The following is a 17,121-nucleotide window of genomic DNA, read 5'->3' on the forward strand; positions in this document are numbered from 1 at the left end:
AAAGAAAGAAAACACGTATAAATGATGCCTTGAGTCAGAGGGTCGGGAGGGGGATGTCAAGGAAAGTGAAACCAAACAAATCATTCTTTAGGGGAGTTAAAATGAAAATTTCACTTTTTATAGAATAAAGTCCAAAAGTCGGAACATTTTTGTAGGACAGTGTTTGCAAAATGGTATTTTATTTTTTCCCACTTAGAATTTGTAAAAATCACTATTTCTCAATTCACTAATCATTTAAAATCAAATGGGTATGTGAACACGCAAGGTAGGGAGACATCACAACATAAGCTGCCATCCTTTATTTACTCACATGGCACAGGGGACAACTGTGTCTCCTTGAGATGCACAGGGTTCTCTTTCTTCAAGTTCTGGACACTCCTTCTCACTGCCAATAGGAAACTGCCTAATGATCCGTGTCCTGACACGAGTGCCTTTTGGGGATGCCACATCACGGCACGTGTTTGAGCAGGGACTCCATTCTGACCACTCTGACACCTGGCACTCTTTGGTGATCACACAGGACTGGAAGGTCATTGGCAGCTTCTCTTGTCGGCAGAAGCTGCAAAAGAACATTAGGATTCTCATCACAGACTAATGAGCAGTTACAAACTTTGTCTTCTACACTCCAGAGTAAAATAAGCTCGGACATTTTTATTTCTACTTGGAGGTACAAGGCCAATTTCATTGAAAATATATCAACATTTATGATGTGTAAAAGCAGTCAGACTCAAAGCTAACATTTGCATTTCCTATTTTGTAAGAGTTGTTAAGCTGTTCAGAGGAAATAGAAAATAAAGGGACTAAACAAAATTAGCTGAAACTAAGCTTACCATATTGTTCATTTCACTCATTCCAGATTTGTTTTAATTCAGAAAATGAGGAACCAAGAACAGTTAACATATAATTTTCATTGTTTAGTGATTTAAATAAACATGCCTGGCTAACTTAATACAATATTGTTTTAACAAAAAAACCCTTAAATGTAAGTTTAATATTATTAAAAAAGTTTTTTTTAAAACATTTATTTATTTTTGAAGGACAGCACAGAGCCTGATGTGGGGCTCGAACCCACGAATCATGAGATCATGACCTGAGCTGAAATTGGGTGCTCAACTGACTGAGCCACCCAGGCACCCCATAAGCTTAACACTATTTTTAATATCATTTGAAACTTTAGCTGTCACAATTTTATGATTATTCAAGTACATCAACTCTTGTAGTTCACACTTTAATATACAATATACATATGGGTATCTTAATTAGATACATCATAAGCATTAGAAATATAAATCTATTTATATATTACAGAATACACTCTAAGTAGATGTCTCATATTTACTTGTCAGTAAAGTATTTGTATTCAAACTGTTATCTCTCTACTCCTACTTGAATTAGAGGGATGCTGGGTTCTAAATTGTAATGTATACATATGAAGATGATGTTATGAATGCCAATGACTACAGGCATATGCACTTTAAATGGTTTTCCTGGAAGTGGGTGGCCTTGTGCTGATTCTTAGTTGAACTCTTGCCCATTCTCAATAACCAATAATGCATGTTTACAAGACATGGGCAGCCTGTCGCCATGATACAGCCATCTGTTCCACTGGGAGAATGCACTGATAATTCTGTCTTGTCATTCAGGTGCTATATTTAACTATGGTAATTAACCATACCAAGAGGCAGGTCCATTTTAATGTAACAACTCACATTCAATCTTCTTAATTCTACTGGCATGTGCATGAAAATTGCATTCCTAGGAGACAATTAGAGCTCAAAGCATCAAAGTCAATTTGTCTGAGCTGAGAGGTCTGGGAAGAAGAATCATCCGAGAATAGTGGTAAAAGAGCCCTGTGAGTCAGCTCTGTTTTTCTTCTAACAACACAGAAGACCAAAACCCAATTTTTACTCAAATGGCAGGTATTGGGCATTTATGATATATTAGGTACAACACTAACAACAGAGCAAAACTTCCTCTGTAATGAGTAAGTTTTCATTCTTGCATTTATGAGTTCATTCACAAAAGTCAGGCAAACTAATGACCAAATCATGACTTCTAATGCCTCTCTTTACAAACTTCTCTGTAATTTACTCTTAGATACAATTCTTATCTTTCTTGAGATTGTTTTCATATTAACATGTATATGTTATCCTCTATGTAATACTGAGTTCATGTTTCATGTACAGGCAGAGGGATTAAAAATTCCTTTTAACCTTTTGTAGAGAATTTGACCATCAGTTAACGGTCTTTTTCAGTTGTCCTGGTAATCTGAATAAAGCTGGCAAGTCAGCTATGTTACTAGATTGTATTATTTATGATAAAATAACTCCTTTGGATAAATCCCATCTGCACTGGAGAAACTACAAATACCTGATAGACAGCCACCATTTTGAGCTTCCCTGAATGCGGCAACTCTAGGGAGAGGGCTTGTGTTTTTATAGCGACCTTGCGGCTGTGACAATGGGGTTGCTTCATGAGATCTCAGCTTCTGCGGGTCATGAGACTTTTAAGCCAGAACAGCTGCTGGGCTTGTCTGATGTAGAACTTTTCCTCCATGTGAGCTGTGCTTTACAGATTTCTAGGAAAATTTCCTCATTTGGAAGGTCTGATCTACAATCATGTCAAGTTCCTATTCTATATCCTTCACAAAAACAGACCTGATGCCAAATGTGGCCTATGGTATAGTCTTGTGAGTCTTACATACGCGCAGCCTAAGTTTAACACTTCATTTGATACTCCCAACAATCCTTTTATGTGGGTACCGTTCTTATTTTCATTTTATAAGGAAAAAGTCTCCAAAAGGTTATGAAACACGTTCAAGATCATATATCTAGCAATTAGTAGATTAAATTTTGAGCTTGGATTTTTAAAAATCAGAGCCCATTTTATTAACCATTTTTTCCTACTTCTCACATTTTAAACTGTAAATCTCAGTTTGTTAGGACAAATTCTTTAGCTGGGGCCAATGCCAAAGTTACTGGCTAACTGTGAATCAACTAGTATCACTGTTTCACTGCCCCAAGATTTGTACCATAAGTTCACTTTGTAAATGTGCTACTTGTCCTAAGGAGGAATTAGTGATTATGAAAAAGCCACAACAAATACATTTCCCTGATAAGTGTTAATTTTCAGAACAGGTCCAACATGTAAGAAATTAGTAGCATAAACAAAAAAAAACAGTTTTAAGTTCTTTTATGTTAATATGTAACAATATATTACCTATATATCAATCTATTATCTTTCCTGTAATTTTCCAATACCCCAAACAATTATTTCAACAAACATGTATTCAGTAACTCTACTTAATACTGGGCTTTGGATATACAATCTCAAGATTAGAATAATTAAGTTGCAAGCATATAATTCTGCTTGGAGAGGCGCAGAAGGCTATCTGAAGGAGCAGGTTACTATGGTGAATTTTAAACAATGTATTAGAATTTGTCAGATTGAAATAAAGACAATTTATGGAGATGTGAAATAAAAGAGCCATTTGTTGGTTGGTTGGTGGGGAAAATACAGATTTTTTTCCTTGGCCTCAATGTAAGGAGTTTGTGTTACACAGAGGTTATAAGAGTGGAATGGAAGCCTAGACCAGATCAAGGGCAGTTATGTAGACCAGAAAAGTAATTATGTGGGCGAGAGCATCACTGAAAGATTTGCAGGAAAAAGGACATGGTATTTGCATTTTGTATAAATTTCGATGGTGATGTAGAGGGTGAAATATTAGGACACAAGATAAGAGGCAGGAAGACCATGATAATGATGATGATGTCATTGATATAATATAATGCATATATCAATAAATAGAAACATATATTGAATGCTTACTATGTGCCAGACATTGCTCAGTCTAATAGGTGTGATCACGAACATGAGATTAATCTTCACTGAATGTCTACTATGAGCTATGTCTTGTGTTTAACTTTGCCTAAAATATCTAATGTAATCCTCAAAACCACTCTATAAGGTAAAGCATTTTTTTGTTTATTTGTTTAAGATAAGGAAATGAAATCTAAATGTCTCCTCTAGGTCTAGAAAATAACCGAGTTGGGATTCCATCTAAATCTTTCTGCTAATGAGGTTTAGGAAGGGCACAATAATGATAATGGCAAAAGAAATTGAAAGGAGCTACCAAGTCTAAGAAAAGAGGAGTTAGAAATCATGCAACCTGATGGATAATTGAAAGGGTTAAAAGAGAAGGAGTCATTAAACAACTTGGAAGTTTCTAACTTTGATGATCTGGTGAGCAGCATTGTGTTTCTTTGAAATGGAGAACATGGAATGAGAAGTAAGTTTCTGGCAGTTTATAAATGAGTTTAACATTAATGTCTTGATTTGATCTGGAGATTTCCAGGACATATCCAAGAGGCAGAAATGTTCAGTAGGCAGATTCAGAATTAAAGTTCAGGGTTTGGTTGAAAGTTCTGGATGGTCTGTATACTTTTAATAATCATGAGGGTATAAGAGATGAAAGCCAAGGCAATAGGAGTATATGAGGGGGTCTCACATGGGGGCTCATTTTAGACCTTTGTAAGCACATTTTGTGATTGTTAGTGAGACCAAATAGGGTAGGTAACAAATGATCCATGGTTACGAATCATGCAGCTATTATCTTGTACCATTCTCTCCTTTATTCTGGCCATCTAAGTACTCAGGAGAACTATACACCTTGGTTCATTATAGTTTTCATGAGAACATGCTCCTCTGGGAAAGTCAAAGGCATGGGCTATGCTTCTGCAAGGATGACCCGGTAAAGTAATGATGGTCACTGTGACAGTTTCCTTTTCATTTACATTCAGGATAGCCCAGATGGCCAGGACTTAATGGAACAAAAGCTTGGCTTTGAGATAGAAGCAGATGTTATTTAGTATACCCTGTACCAGATAGAAAGTAATCAGATAAATATTGAAAAAAATGAAAAAGTGGAGAGAATTCAATACTTGTCTTTAAAGAGACTTCATTAAGAGGACAGAGCACAGATATTTCTGATAGTTACTTCAAACTCTGATTATCCACATCTTTAACATCTTTAATTTCATGTCAAGGTTAAAACTGATAAGTTATAAATTTCTTTTTAATTTTATAAAGATAGTGCATGAGCAAGGGAGGAAAAGAGAGGGAGAGAGAGAGTCGTAAGCAGACTTCATGCTTAGCATGGAGCCTGACGCGGGGCTTGACCCCATGACCTTGGAATCATGACCTGAGCCAAAACCAAGAGTCAAAATTCTCAACCGAATGAGCCACCCAGGCACCACTATAAATTTCATTTTTGATAATTCAAGCTATTCAAGTTACACAAAAATAGAATTCAAAAGAATTTCAAATCTTTTTTTTTCCTAAAATTATTTCTGAAGGCTATTTAATAACCATAACATCTGTGAAAATATACCTTCTTTCTGAAGGTAGCCTCATTCACCTCCTAAAATAACACTATCATTTTTGAGCTTTGTTTAGAAACTTCCCAAGACCCTCATTTTCTCAGAATCAAATCCCAACCTTCCTCTCTGGTAACCAAAGCTCTCCATAATCTGTCACCACTTCCACTGCCCTCCCGTGGGTTGTCAGTTAGCCAGAGTGAACTTTTGGTCCTGCTCCCTGATAGCCTACAGCTCTGTCCACTGTCCTCAATGAGTCCAGACAGAAGTAGCCCAGTTCTTCTGCTACTTTCATCTACACTATTTGCCATTCAGAATCCCATCTCCTGTCTTCTTTGCTTCTCTGATGTAAACTCACTCAAAATCTAGACAGTCTTCAAATGCGGCTTGAAGCACCTCTGCCCCAAACAGTGCCATGTGAAAATTGTTCCTTCTCCTGGGAAGCAGATGAAATTATAGACTGCAAATATGACACAAACTATGAGCAAGAGATATATTTCCTTTAAAAATAGGTAGGCTGAATATCTACATTGAGGTGGCAAAAAAGCGGCATCTTGTAAAACCCATTTGTAGCCTCTTTGCTTAAATTCCTCTTTTAATCCCTTTCTCTCTCGATAGATAAAAACGAACAAAGAAACAACCTTTTTCCCTTTTCATCCCTACTAGGGCCAAAAAGAAAATTTAAAAACCAGAAAAAAAAAAAAAGAAAAAAAAAAGTTATGGTTGGGTATTACTGTGGCTCATTGTTTCCAATCCAGGGAAAGTAATAAAGTGATCAGAATAGCTTTTCATCATCTTGTGGCAGCCTAACATCTGTAGTCTGGAGCCCTGGAGATGGAAACTGTTCCTGAAAGCTTGGCATACTCTAGTGTATTGCTACTCAAAGTTAGGTCTGTGGACAAACCACTGTAATTAACTGGAAGCTCGTTAGACATGCAGAATCTCAGATCTCCACGCTGCTCTACAGAAGCAGAACCAGTATATTAACGACATTCCCAGCTGATCTATAACTACACTAAAGTTTGAGAACACTGGTCTTGAGCTTACTCTCCCAGCTACTCCAAAAATTTAAATCATTTCATATTTATAGTTGACAAGTAAATCTTTATCAGTATAGCCTTACTTCTTACATAACAGAAACTGAATAGATCACACGATGAGACGCATTACCAGATATTAGATGGTTTATAAAAATAATTGGATAGGCTGGAGGAGAAGGCATCTAAGCCAACTTCCCAGTACACCTTCCAGCCCTCAGAATCACACTGCCATTTCTCTAATTCATAAAGCTGCTTTTGTGGCTATGCGAAGCCACTTTTCTGGCAAAAAATTCCCTGTGAAATGAGTACTTCTGTCTCTTCCCAAGGATCTCAGTTCAGATTCCAAGCCCAGCTCTAGCACATTATTAGAGTCTAAATCACATACAGGCTGCAAGCAACTTTGAAAAATATGATTTAGTTTTCTGCCTTTGTAGGACAGAAAAGTCCTACAAGAACAGTGCTATTCAAAACAAGGTCCACAGATGAGGGTGAGCGTTTGTTAAGGGTATGCGATAATCTAAGCACAAGAGATAAAAAGCAAGCACCCAGGCAATTCTGCAGCAATTTGAAATTTGCAACACCCAAGCACATGATCTGTGGATGTAATTTGATGAAAAGGGTATAGGCCAGTTTTGTTAATGTAGAATTCTGTGGTGAGCTATATGCTAAACATGTACAAGAGAACTGTGTTATTTGATCAGTAGGAAAATCAAACACAAACAAAAATGAAAACCAGAAGCCAACATCTGATCCTTTTCTGTAGACAGCTCGAGGAGCACCACATTGGAGGAGCGGGATGATTGATGAGCCAGCCCAAACAGCTCATCTGATTGATGAGTTTAGCTCATCCTGAACTCAGTTCAATTCCTACTCCCTCACCAGGCCTATAGAATGTGATGAACTCATAGGACTTTTTAGAAACATAAATCATTTTGGCACTTAAGAACATATTATTTGTAAATAAGATTCATAGCAATATACCTTTTTTAGTTTTAGAATTAGTCTATAAGCAATTATAATATTCTCCTTGAATTAACACATTTTCTTCCTGTAAAGATACAAACACATTAAATAGCAACTATTCGTGTCATAGGAGAATTTTCTATATAAAGGATATTACCCTAAATCTTCTTGTAATATTAACAAGCATCCCCAAATTTGGTAATATGAACAAATTACAATTTGGTGTTCAGAGTAGTTTAAGGTATCACTTTATTTGTATAAAGGAAAATATATGTGTAAGCTTTATACTCTGTTCTAACAGCATAGGCATGAATTTAATTTGATTAGGTATTTTTTTTTCCAAGAATGAAAGTGGTTGTCCCAATGCTGACCAGCAAAATGTGAGGGTAATGGGACTTAAACCACATATAAAATATTATTGTAATTCTACTATCTGAGAAAAAGAAAAAAGGACATGTTTTTCGAAGTTGATATGTTTCTCACATATACTAAGATAGCCATCAGCCCATTGACTGTCATGCCTTTAGTCCCATCTCTTATGCTTACATACAAACAGATGTAATTTTAAAATTATATTCAAATATTAGTATAAGAACATAATTCTCAGATATATATTTTTCCTATTAATTTACTGTTTGCTTTTTCAGTGATAAAAATGAACAGACCAAGAGATTGCCCAGTTTTTCTGCCCAGTTTGCAGCAAGAGGGAAAATGATGTGGTCCTCATTATCAAGAGACCCAAGACTTCCTAAACTGCTACTTTCGAGTGACATGACCCATCAGGTAGAGATTACTCTGCTTCACAACTTCCCACATAGTGAAATTACATTTTCCTAAAAGACCTCTCAGGTCTCTTTCTTCAATAAAATTGAAGACTCAAGTTTTCATAGCCTAACCAATCTAAATTTATATTGGTTCGTGTTTTCAGAATGAACCTTTAAAAAAGAGACTTCTCCTATCTTTAACTAAATTCAAGCTGCATTCTTTTTTTTCAACACAAAATTAAATTTCCTTTAATTTACCACTTATTTATCAAGCTGAATGAACAGTTTACAAATTTTCCGAGCTAATTTCATTCTCTAAGTGTGCCCTTTCCTTTACAAAATTCAGCAAGTTAGAGGCAATAATTCTTATGGAAACAAAATGCATGCACAGTCAAACCACTTTCCTTATAAAGGCAGAGGTCTTTCCCCTTGCTTTGATGTTTGAAAATCTTTTGTTGAGCTGCTGGGGAATGTTGCCAAATGGTGTCACCTGCCAGCTGGAGTGATCATATGCTCCCTATTAAAGCTGAGGGCAACGCTGCTGGTCAGCAGCTGAATGTGAGGATATCAGCACAGCACGTATTTAGTAATGGGATAAACTGCTACAGCAATGAGGCCTCCCTGGAAGGGCCAGTACATACATTTTCTATCCTCTCACACAGCAAATGCTTTCATGCAGCTGCTTCCTTATCACCCATGCTGTTCCAGGTGGCAAACCACAGTGAAGCTTTGTGGCACAGTCCCAAAACCACCCCAAGTGAAAACTCTATATAGCTTTCTGAGCCAGGGTAAAAACCATCTACGAGACTTCTAAAATGGCATTACGTGGCACGATTAATTTTGGCAATTCTTCTCATCAAAGTCATTCTTTAACATTAAGGAATTTTTGCCTCTGTTTTTTAAAACTCAAACTAAACAAAAAGAGAAGGAAAACATAAACACAAGACTATTTTAGGTATTATTTTGGGTTCTGCACCCAATTTTGATGTGTGGAGTCAAGGGTTTCCCAGCACCAGTGAGCAATTCTTGGACACTAGCAGGGGTTTTAGAATTCAACTCACTGTGGACATTAACCACCTGGAGATAGCGTCAGATTCCAAAGGTTAAGGATTCAATCCTGCTTGATTGCCCCCTGTCCCCTGCAGATGGCAGTTCCAAGTTCAGGTTATCACCTGTGCCTCTAACCAACCAGCTATAGACAAGAGGTTCCTAAGATTCCCTTCTTGGGTTTGACAGACCGTAGGGAAACATTTGATTTCCTAGATTACCAGTTTATTATAAAAGGATACAACTCAGGAATAGATGGAAGAGTTGCAGAGGACAAGGCATGGAACAAAAGTGCAGAACTTCCATGCCCTCTCCAGGCCCAACATTCTTGTTCCACCCAGCACATCCAGAAGCTTTCCAAACAGCATTCTTTTCGGTTTTTATGGATGTCTCATTACATAGGCACTCCTGATTAAATCACTGGCCATTGGTGACTGATTTAATGCCAAGTCCCTCTTCCCTCCTAGGAGGGTTGGGGTGGGACTGAAATTTCCAACCCTCTAATCACTGGGTTGCCTTCAATAAAGACTAGCCTGCATCTTTAGGTGATTTCCAAAACTCACCTCATTAACATAATAAAGGCATCTTTCTCACTGTCAACATTGATGAAATTCCAAGTGTTTTGGGATCTGTAGGCCAATAACTGTTGATGAAGACTATATATTTTTCCTATATAAGAATTACCAAGTATCAACTCAAACATTGATTAACTGTTATAAGTTTTATGACAAATGGAAGAGAGAGAGAAATCAAGTCAAATATATCCAAGTTAAGGGACAGAAGTTAAAGGCAAGAAAGCTTTGGAGGCAGTGATTAATGACTGGAAAATTTTCCTATGTTGACTAAAACAGTGAATTCCATTAAGTTTCACCTAACCTGGCCAACTTTCCACTGCTTAATCTGGTGGTCCCAGTGATTACTGAAACTAGGATAGCACCTAATCATAAAATGTAATGAATAATTCATAAAAATGTAAGAAAATCAATGCAATTATTCTAAAACAATGCCAACTTTTCCTGCTTTTGATCACTGAGTCTAGAATATTCCCCTGCTCTTTTCCTCTTCTCTCTGAACTTTTACCCTCTGAGATGAAAACCCATAACCTTAACTTCAAATAAAATAACTGTGGACAAGTTTCTACTTACTTCAAATACAAAAGCTCCCAAACTGAATTCAACATTTCCCCCTCAAACTGGCCTGCTGCATCTCTCTCCCATTCCCCCCAAGTCTTCATTGTCAACTCCACCCATGCCAATTTAGCGACAAGTTATCAAAGATCCTTACAAAGAGCATCCTTCCCAATCATCTCTGGTCTCCATTTCCACTTCCATAGTCCTGAGCCATGTATTCTTTGTCTTGTGACAGAAGTAGGAGGAGCTGTCTGTGTAAACACTATCTTGCATTACCCTGTCAAAATGACCTTCCTGACAAATTTTTATTTATCCAATTTGTCACCTGCTCAAGAACTCACAATGGCTGGCTTAGAGTTCATTTCATTCCGTTGGAACCCTTCCTTCTGACTTTCAAGGTCCTTCACACCATCCCTAACATCCTCTTGTTGATAGGGAAATGTGCCAAGCCAATTACATCTGTCCATTTCTTTATAGCTCCTGGTTCTCTCTCATTTCTTTTGGCTATCTTGACCTTTCAAAGACGTAAACAAGCCCAGGATATTTTTAGTGAATACTGAATTTAACAGGGGTGAATTTAAAATATTGAATTTATATTAGCAAATGAGAGGTCCAGAAGTGAGGAGACTTATGTTAATAATAATCTGTTTGATAAAGAGACAGAGCTAGTTTCCAAGAAGAGTGGACCATCACGATTGAGAAAGAGGGTCAAGTGGTTCAGATCAAGTAACATTTAAATAAGGGCAGGAATTCTGCTTCACATAGAGAAGGGTTCTAAAATAGTATTGTTGTCCAACATGTAAAGAACTGCCTAAAAAGAGATGAGGTCTGGAAGAATGAAAGCGGGGTCTAGGCAAACATCCATTAGGATAGAGCAGTGTGGCCTTAGGGAGGGAGGCTTAAGGGACGTTAGTGAGAGGTACTACTGAACCTCGCCCCCGGTTCATCCAGATATGCCTATTTAGTCTATATTTTTTAATATTAGGGCCAATGTTAAGTTTTGCCTAATTAAATGTTCTAGTGCCATTTTTAGGGGGGAGGGGTGTCATTTTTTTTCTCCTTTTATCTAGTGGCAGAAAAAAAGAGAACTGGTGTAGACAGAGTGGAAAGACCTGCCTACTTGTCCTTCTTTGTAACAAGATCTTGAACAAATGAGTGATTCTCTCCAAATCTCCAAATTAGAGTCAACAGCATCTGGCTTTTCTATTTTACAGGATAGCTCTAAGAATCATGTAAGTAACTGACATGAAAACTACTTGAAAATGGTTAATTCCTACAACTGTTAGGTATGAAGATGATGGCAAAGATTAGACAAGTAAACTTAAATATGTGAATCTAACTTCCATATTAACTTTCTTCTTTGGAAGCTCCCTCAAGTCTCAACCTGAAACAGTTACTCCTGCTGACACACAAGGAGACATTTGATTATTTACTGTATCTTGTTCATCTCTAACTTCCGCATGTATGACACTATTTTCTCCTTTACTGAACCTTAGTCTTCCTCAAATATTGCAGCTTATTTATTCATTTTTTTTTTAATTTTGGGAAGAAACAGCGACATACACTCATTGATAAACTACATGATGTAGGTAACCAAACAGGAAGAAATCATTGTCAATGCAGTAGGCGAAGTGATGAGTATTTTAAATGTAATAAATCTAGAGAAAATGCTTTAAATTGGAATATATAAAGAGTTCTTAAGAAACAGTACTTTAAAATATCCAATCCACTGCTCAAAAACTCTTTAATACTTCCTTAAAAATACAAAGTCTGTGGGATGAAGAACACAGTTTTCTTAGTTCTTTCTACACTGAGAGAAATGGAAACACTAAATCATTTAAAAGAAGATAATTCTATTTGCCATTCCATAATGCATTCTCAAAGGCTTCAAAAGGCTCAGGGAAAAAAACCAAGACATTCAGAAATAGGATTTAAAAATCAACATCTTTGGATAAATTGCAATAAACAGGAAAAATGAAAAGTCACTACAAGTATATGGGAATTTCTGCTAGAGTATTTGTTCAAATTAATGGAAAAGTACCTATTCTTGGCTTCATTTTTACCTCATTTTTTTTCACTATCTCAAAGTTATTTCTCTTTAATGGTAGAAATCTCTTTTGTTGAATTAAAGTTCAAGGAAGAGGATGCTTATGAGAGAGAAGTTAAAAGGAAAAGGCAGATTCCTGGTTTAAATACCTATCTGACATGTTGTAAGACACAGAAGGGTTCAAGTTATAAATTAAAGTCTGATCTGGCTTCTAATAACCACAGTGAAAGAATCTCATGTTTCAACCTCAGTTGTATATATTTGTCATAACTATGAGAATTTGGAAAGATATTTTTCAGTTAAAATGCACGGGTTTTTTATTGCAAGTCTATTTTAAGTATTAGGGAAGATCTAACTAAACCAACATTTAATGTGTAACAAAAGAAATGAATCCAATTTTTATTTTAGAGGAGGAAGGCAATGCATTAACTATATGCAGATGGCACTTTTAAATATATAGATTTTCATTTTGGAAGGGAGGATTGACTACAATGTTATTTTATTTTGCTACATATTCTATGATAACTGATTAATAAGGCTATTCTTCAGAGTATATTAATTCTAATATTAATAGATAACTGTGTACTCAGGCAGACCTATTATATTACTTACAAAAATAATTGCTTTACATTAAATGTTTACAAGGTGGTAAATATTCATGATCAATTTCATTAATATTAATAACCATCATCATTGATTTAATGGTTTGCTAGGCATTATATCTCATTATTTGTTCAGAAAAGTTACTATGCATACTATATTCGTAATCAAATACAATAAATTTATAGATTTAATAATATTATAATTTACTGGGCTTTAAACTTCCTGAATCAAAGCAATATGTAAAAACACAGGAGGGTGTTGAAGGTGGCAGGTTAATCCAGGATGTACTGTTGTGACTGGTGACAAGTTTCATAAAAGTATCATAAAGCATATATATGTGTGTTTGTGTGTATTTATATATATATATATATATATATATATATATATATATATATATAAATATATATATATTTCCAACTGATAATATTGGATATTATTTCCAACTGATAATATTTCCAAGATATTGGAAGATAATATTTCCAACTGATCGTTCAGTATTTACAGATAAGTTAACTGTGACCCCAAAATGGTAAGCCATTTGCTGAATTTATAGAATTGCTGTCACTGACCACTCTAGTTTCATACGTGCTGTCCTCTTAGAGCCTGCTGAGAAACTTTGAGTCCTTCAGAACAGCACCCCAGCCCCAAGCTATCATATCCTCAACTGCCTAAGGGAAATATACCAGATTCTTGTTGCTAGGGTTCCATGCCCCCCCAGGTGGCTTTACTAAACAACATCCAAGAGGATCTCATGTTGTTCTCCCTCGCCTTAGCATGGTCTTCATGGAGTCTGCAGGAAGCTGTCTTGGCCATAATTATCTCTGCGAGTTTAGGACCTGTCCCATAGGCAGCCGAGGGCACTGCAAGCAGTATTCTGTTGGCATTACCACTCCGAAGCAGTCAATCAGCCCAGTCTAACTAGATTCCCAGACTCCAGGAAACGCAGAGGTCTCTAGGAAAAGCCTCACATTAGGTATAAGGTAAAAAGAATAGCTGCTGGGCGCCTTGGGTGGTTCAGTCTGTTGACCATCTGACTTTGGCTCAGGTCATGATTTCACAGTTTGTAGGTTCCAGTCCTATGTCAGGCTCTCTGCTGACAGCTCACAGCCTGGAGCCTGCTTTGGATTCTGTGTGTCCCTCTCTCTCTTCCCCTTCCCCACTCACTGTAGGTCTCTGTCTCTCAAAAATGAATAAATGTTAATTTTTTTTAAAAAGGAGTAGCTGCTCTTTTCAAATAAGTAACTTTACAAATAAATCATTCTTTGTCAGCATTTTAATTCTTTTTTTATATTCTTGAAGTGAGGATCAAAATCTTTGCACTTCTCTGAATGAGAACAAACAACTTTGTACAAACCAACTGGCTTATTGTATTTCTTCTTTGCTTTCACATGGTAAGGAGAACAGGAAAGTTTCACTGTCTTACCTTAGGGCTGCCACAGATTTTTATGCAGGGATTTTGCTCATATAATCGTGCCATAACATCTAGATGGATGACAACATGCCCATGAATGCTTACAATCAGAGAGTATCAAGTACTGTAGAGTCACTAGTAAAACATGTGTTAGAAGTGGGAAACAGAAGGCAGATAAATTCAGAAGAATGCACCCCACTGAGTTTTCAGAGTGTACAAAATCCTGGACAGATGACAACCAGAGGCAAAGGTAAATTGCTGTACCTTGCTTCTCCTTACACTAAGGAAAAGGCACACATCTGGTGGAACTTGCTGGATTATAGAGGAAACATATACAACAGTTAGCTCTTTTGATGTGATGCATTTACTAGGAAAACTAAGTAACTTAGCAGTCTTAAGAGAGGCCCAAAGCAAAACAAAAACAAAAACAATAACAAAACAAAACAAAAAAAAAACAAAAAACAAAAATAAACAAGAAAAAAGCACTTCCAGCTTATTCAGGCTTTAGCACCAGTAGCTTTGAACTTGGCTGTTTTGGCTCAAAGGAACCAACAATCATGGAATAATCGCAAAAGAAGTTCTCAGGTTTTGTGTAGTCACGTTTTTGCTTTATATCTGAACACTGCCCTGATAAATGTCATTTTCTTTGTCCAGTAACCTCAGCACTTGTTCATGGAAAAGGTAGACAGACTGGCAAGGATGAGGGTTTTGCATGAGCTCAAAACATGCACTTCCCTTCACCAAAGTTGAATGGACTCTACCGTCCTAAGTCCAGCCAGCAGCAGTGAACAACCCTGAGCTCTGGTCTAGCACCACACCAGGATAATCTGTGATTGGTTGTAGATTAAGCCTTTAATCCTGGAAGGGGGTGACATTTGATCTCACTGGTACAGACAATTCTTTGGCTGTGGGTGTGTCTATGCTTGTTCACTATGCTTCTGCCAGCACCACCTTTGAGACATTTACTCAATGCCTTATCCGGAGTCCTGGCATCCTGCTACTTCTGAACAGAGAACGTGTTTTACAGTAAATGAATGAAGGAAATGGAATGACCGTAATGAAGTCTACTAGTCTTAACATGTACCTCACCATCCAGAAGTAATTGGCCCTATGAAAGATAGAACAGTCCAAAGAAGTTTCGGATGAGGTACCATCTGGGAAATAATAGTTGGTGAAGTTGGGATGTTATACCTGAACCAGCAGCAAATATATTGGACTTTTCCCAGAATATATTCCCCAAATATATTTGGGCTTTTCCCAGAGTCCAAATATGTATTTCTGGGAGCCAAAAGGTAGGTTAGGGAGTGACATCTAATGACCACTTGAAAAACTCTGGTTTGCACCACTTTGGACATCCTGCGTTAGAGGTTTTAGTCCTTAAATGATGAATGCTCCCACGAGGAGACACTATTTCTAGTGACTCAGAAGCTGATACAACCACAAGCTGTGTTTGGTTCCACATGCCACTAAATCAACTAACAACAACAAAAATGGGCCGGCATTACTTAGATGGTTGTGGGGATTGGTTCTCATCATCTCGGGCAAACGGAGCCGCTGTTAGAGTGGGGGTGCATCCTGGTACTGCCATCTTTAGTGTTATGAAGGCATATTCACCAAACTTAAGTGAACAGGGCATTAGAGTTCTGGAGCGAACTTTATCACTCTACTAGATAAAGGTTTCTGAATAGGTGCAATTCTAGCTGAAAATGAAAGGACAAGTGAATTTGCACTGAAAGAATTATGGCCTTGTATGTAATTACAGGAACCAAGGCTGCGCTCACTTTTTTTTTTTGTTCTACTAAAACAAAATTCATTTATACTAATAATATTAATGGATATTAATGGATATTAGTGGATATCATAATATAAATTTATATAGATGTTGGATTGTAGCTGAAATATCACCAAAGTGTAGAATTTAGTGACTCATAAAACTATGAGAAGGTTACCATATTTTCCTTTGTAAAAGGATAGTGCAATTTCAATGACATGTTGTTACTATGATATTTGAAATATCAGGATGGAAGCAACATATTATAAACGCTGACTATCCAAAGTAGAGGAGTGACCACGGCCAATATCACAGACTGTTTTATTCCACTCTACTGCAATCTCCCTGGAACATGTCTTCCTGCACATCAGAGGCCTGAGAGAGGAAGATCACCTATCTCTTCCTCTCTTGAAGGTTGGGTTGCCATTGTGGCCTCGATTTTATAGAGACAAATGCAGTATATGCAATTTGGAAGGGATATGACACAACAGCAGGTGATTTAAGGGATGTGATCATCCTGAAACAGAGACAAACAGTCACAAGGGTGTTTGGTTATTCTTCACCAGCTAGAATGTAGCTTCTGGCTTCAGAGATGCTGAGCAGTGAGCAGTGAGCAGAGGCAGGGGACCACGGCTGGAGCTGTCCCCTGGTGGGACCGTATAATCCTCCCAGCTGTACTTCTTCCAGCTATGTGGCACCCAACTTGTTTCCCCGGCTCTCCCAGGAATTATGCACTCTGCCCGTTGCCAATAATAAACTCCTTTCTGCTTTTAAACTCCTTTCTACTTTCTGTTTGGACTCTGTTATTTGCAGATAAGAAAACTGACCAGTATACTTGTTTCCTAATCAATTCACTCAAGTCTGCAATTAGCTACTTTAAGCCAAATACCACACTATGTATTTTCATATATAGTGTACTCATTTTGTGTTATTTATAAATAGCTCTCGATTCTTTAGTTTTATCTCCTCT

At 37.1% G+C, this 17,121-nt stretch overlaps 1 protein-coding gene across 3 annotated transcripts in view; it reads right to left on the bottom strand.

The window, feature by feature from the left end:
• The window catches only part of THSD7A (thrombospondin type 1 domain containing 7A), a 437,500-nt gene that overhangs the window by 216,375 nt on the left and 204,004 nt on the right, over nucleotides 1–17,121 (bottom strand). For all 3 annotated transcript variants that reach the window (XM_053897780.1, XM_053897781.1, XM_053897779.1), the window contains exon 3: nucleotides 311–559. In XM_053897780.1, the coding sequence (XP_053753755.1) occupies nucleotides 311–559 (249 nt within the window). The remainder of the gene's footprint in view (nucleotides 1–310; nucleotides 560–17,121) is intronic.

The sequence above is a fragment of the Panthera pardus genome, unplaced genomic scaffold, assembly GCF_024362965.1.
Source record: "Panthera pardus isolate Hobbes unplaced genomic scaffold, ASM2436296v1 HiC_scaffold_8, whole genome shotgun sequence".
In the NCBI taxonomy this organism is placed as follows: domain Eukaryota; kingdom Metazoa; phylum Chordata; class Mammalia; order Carnivora; family Felidae; genus Panthera; species Panthera pardus.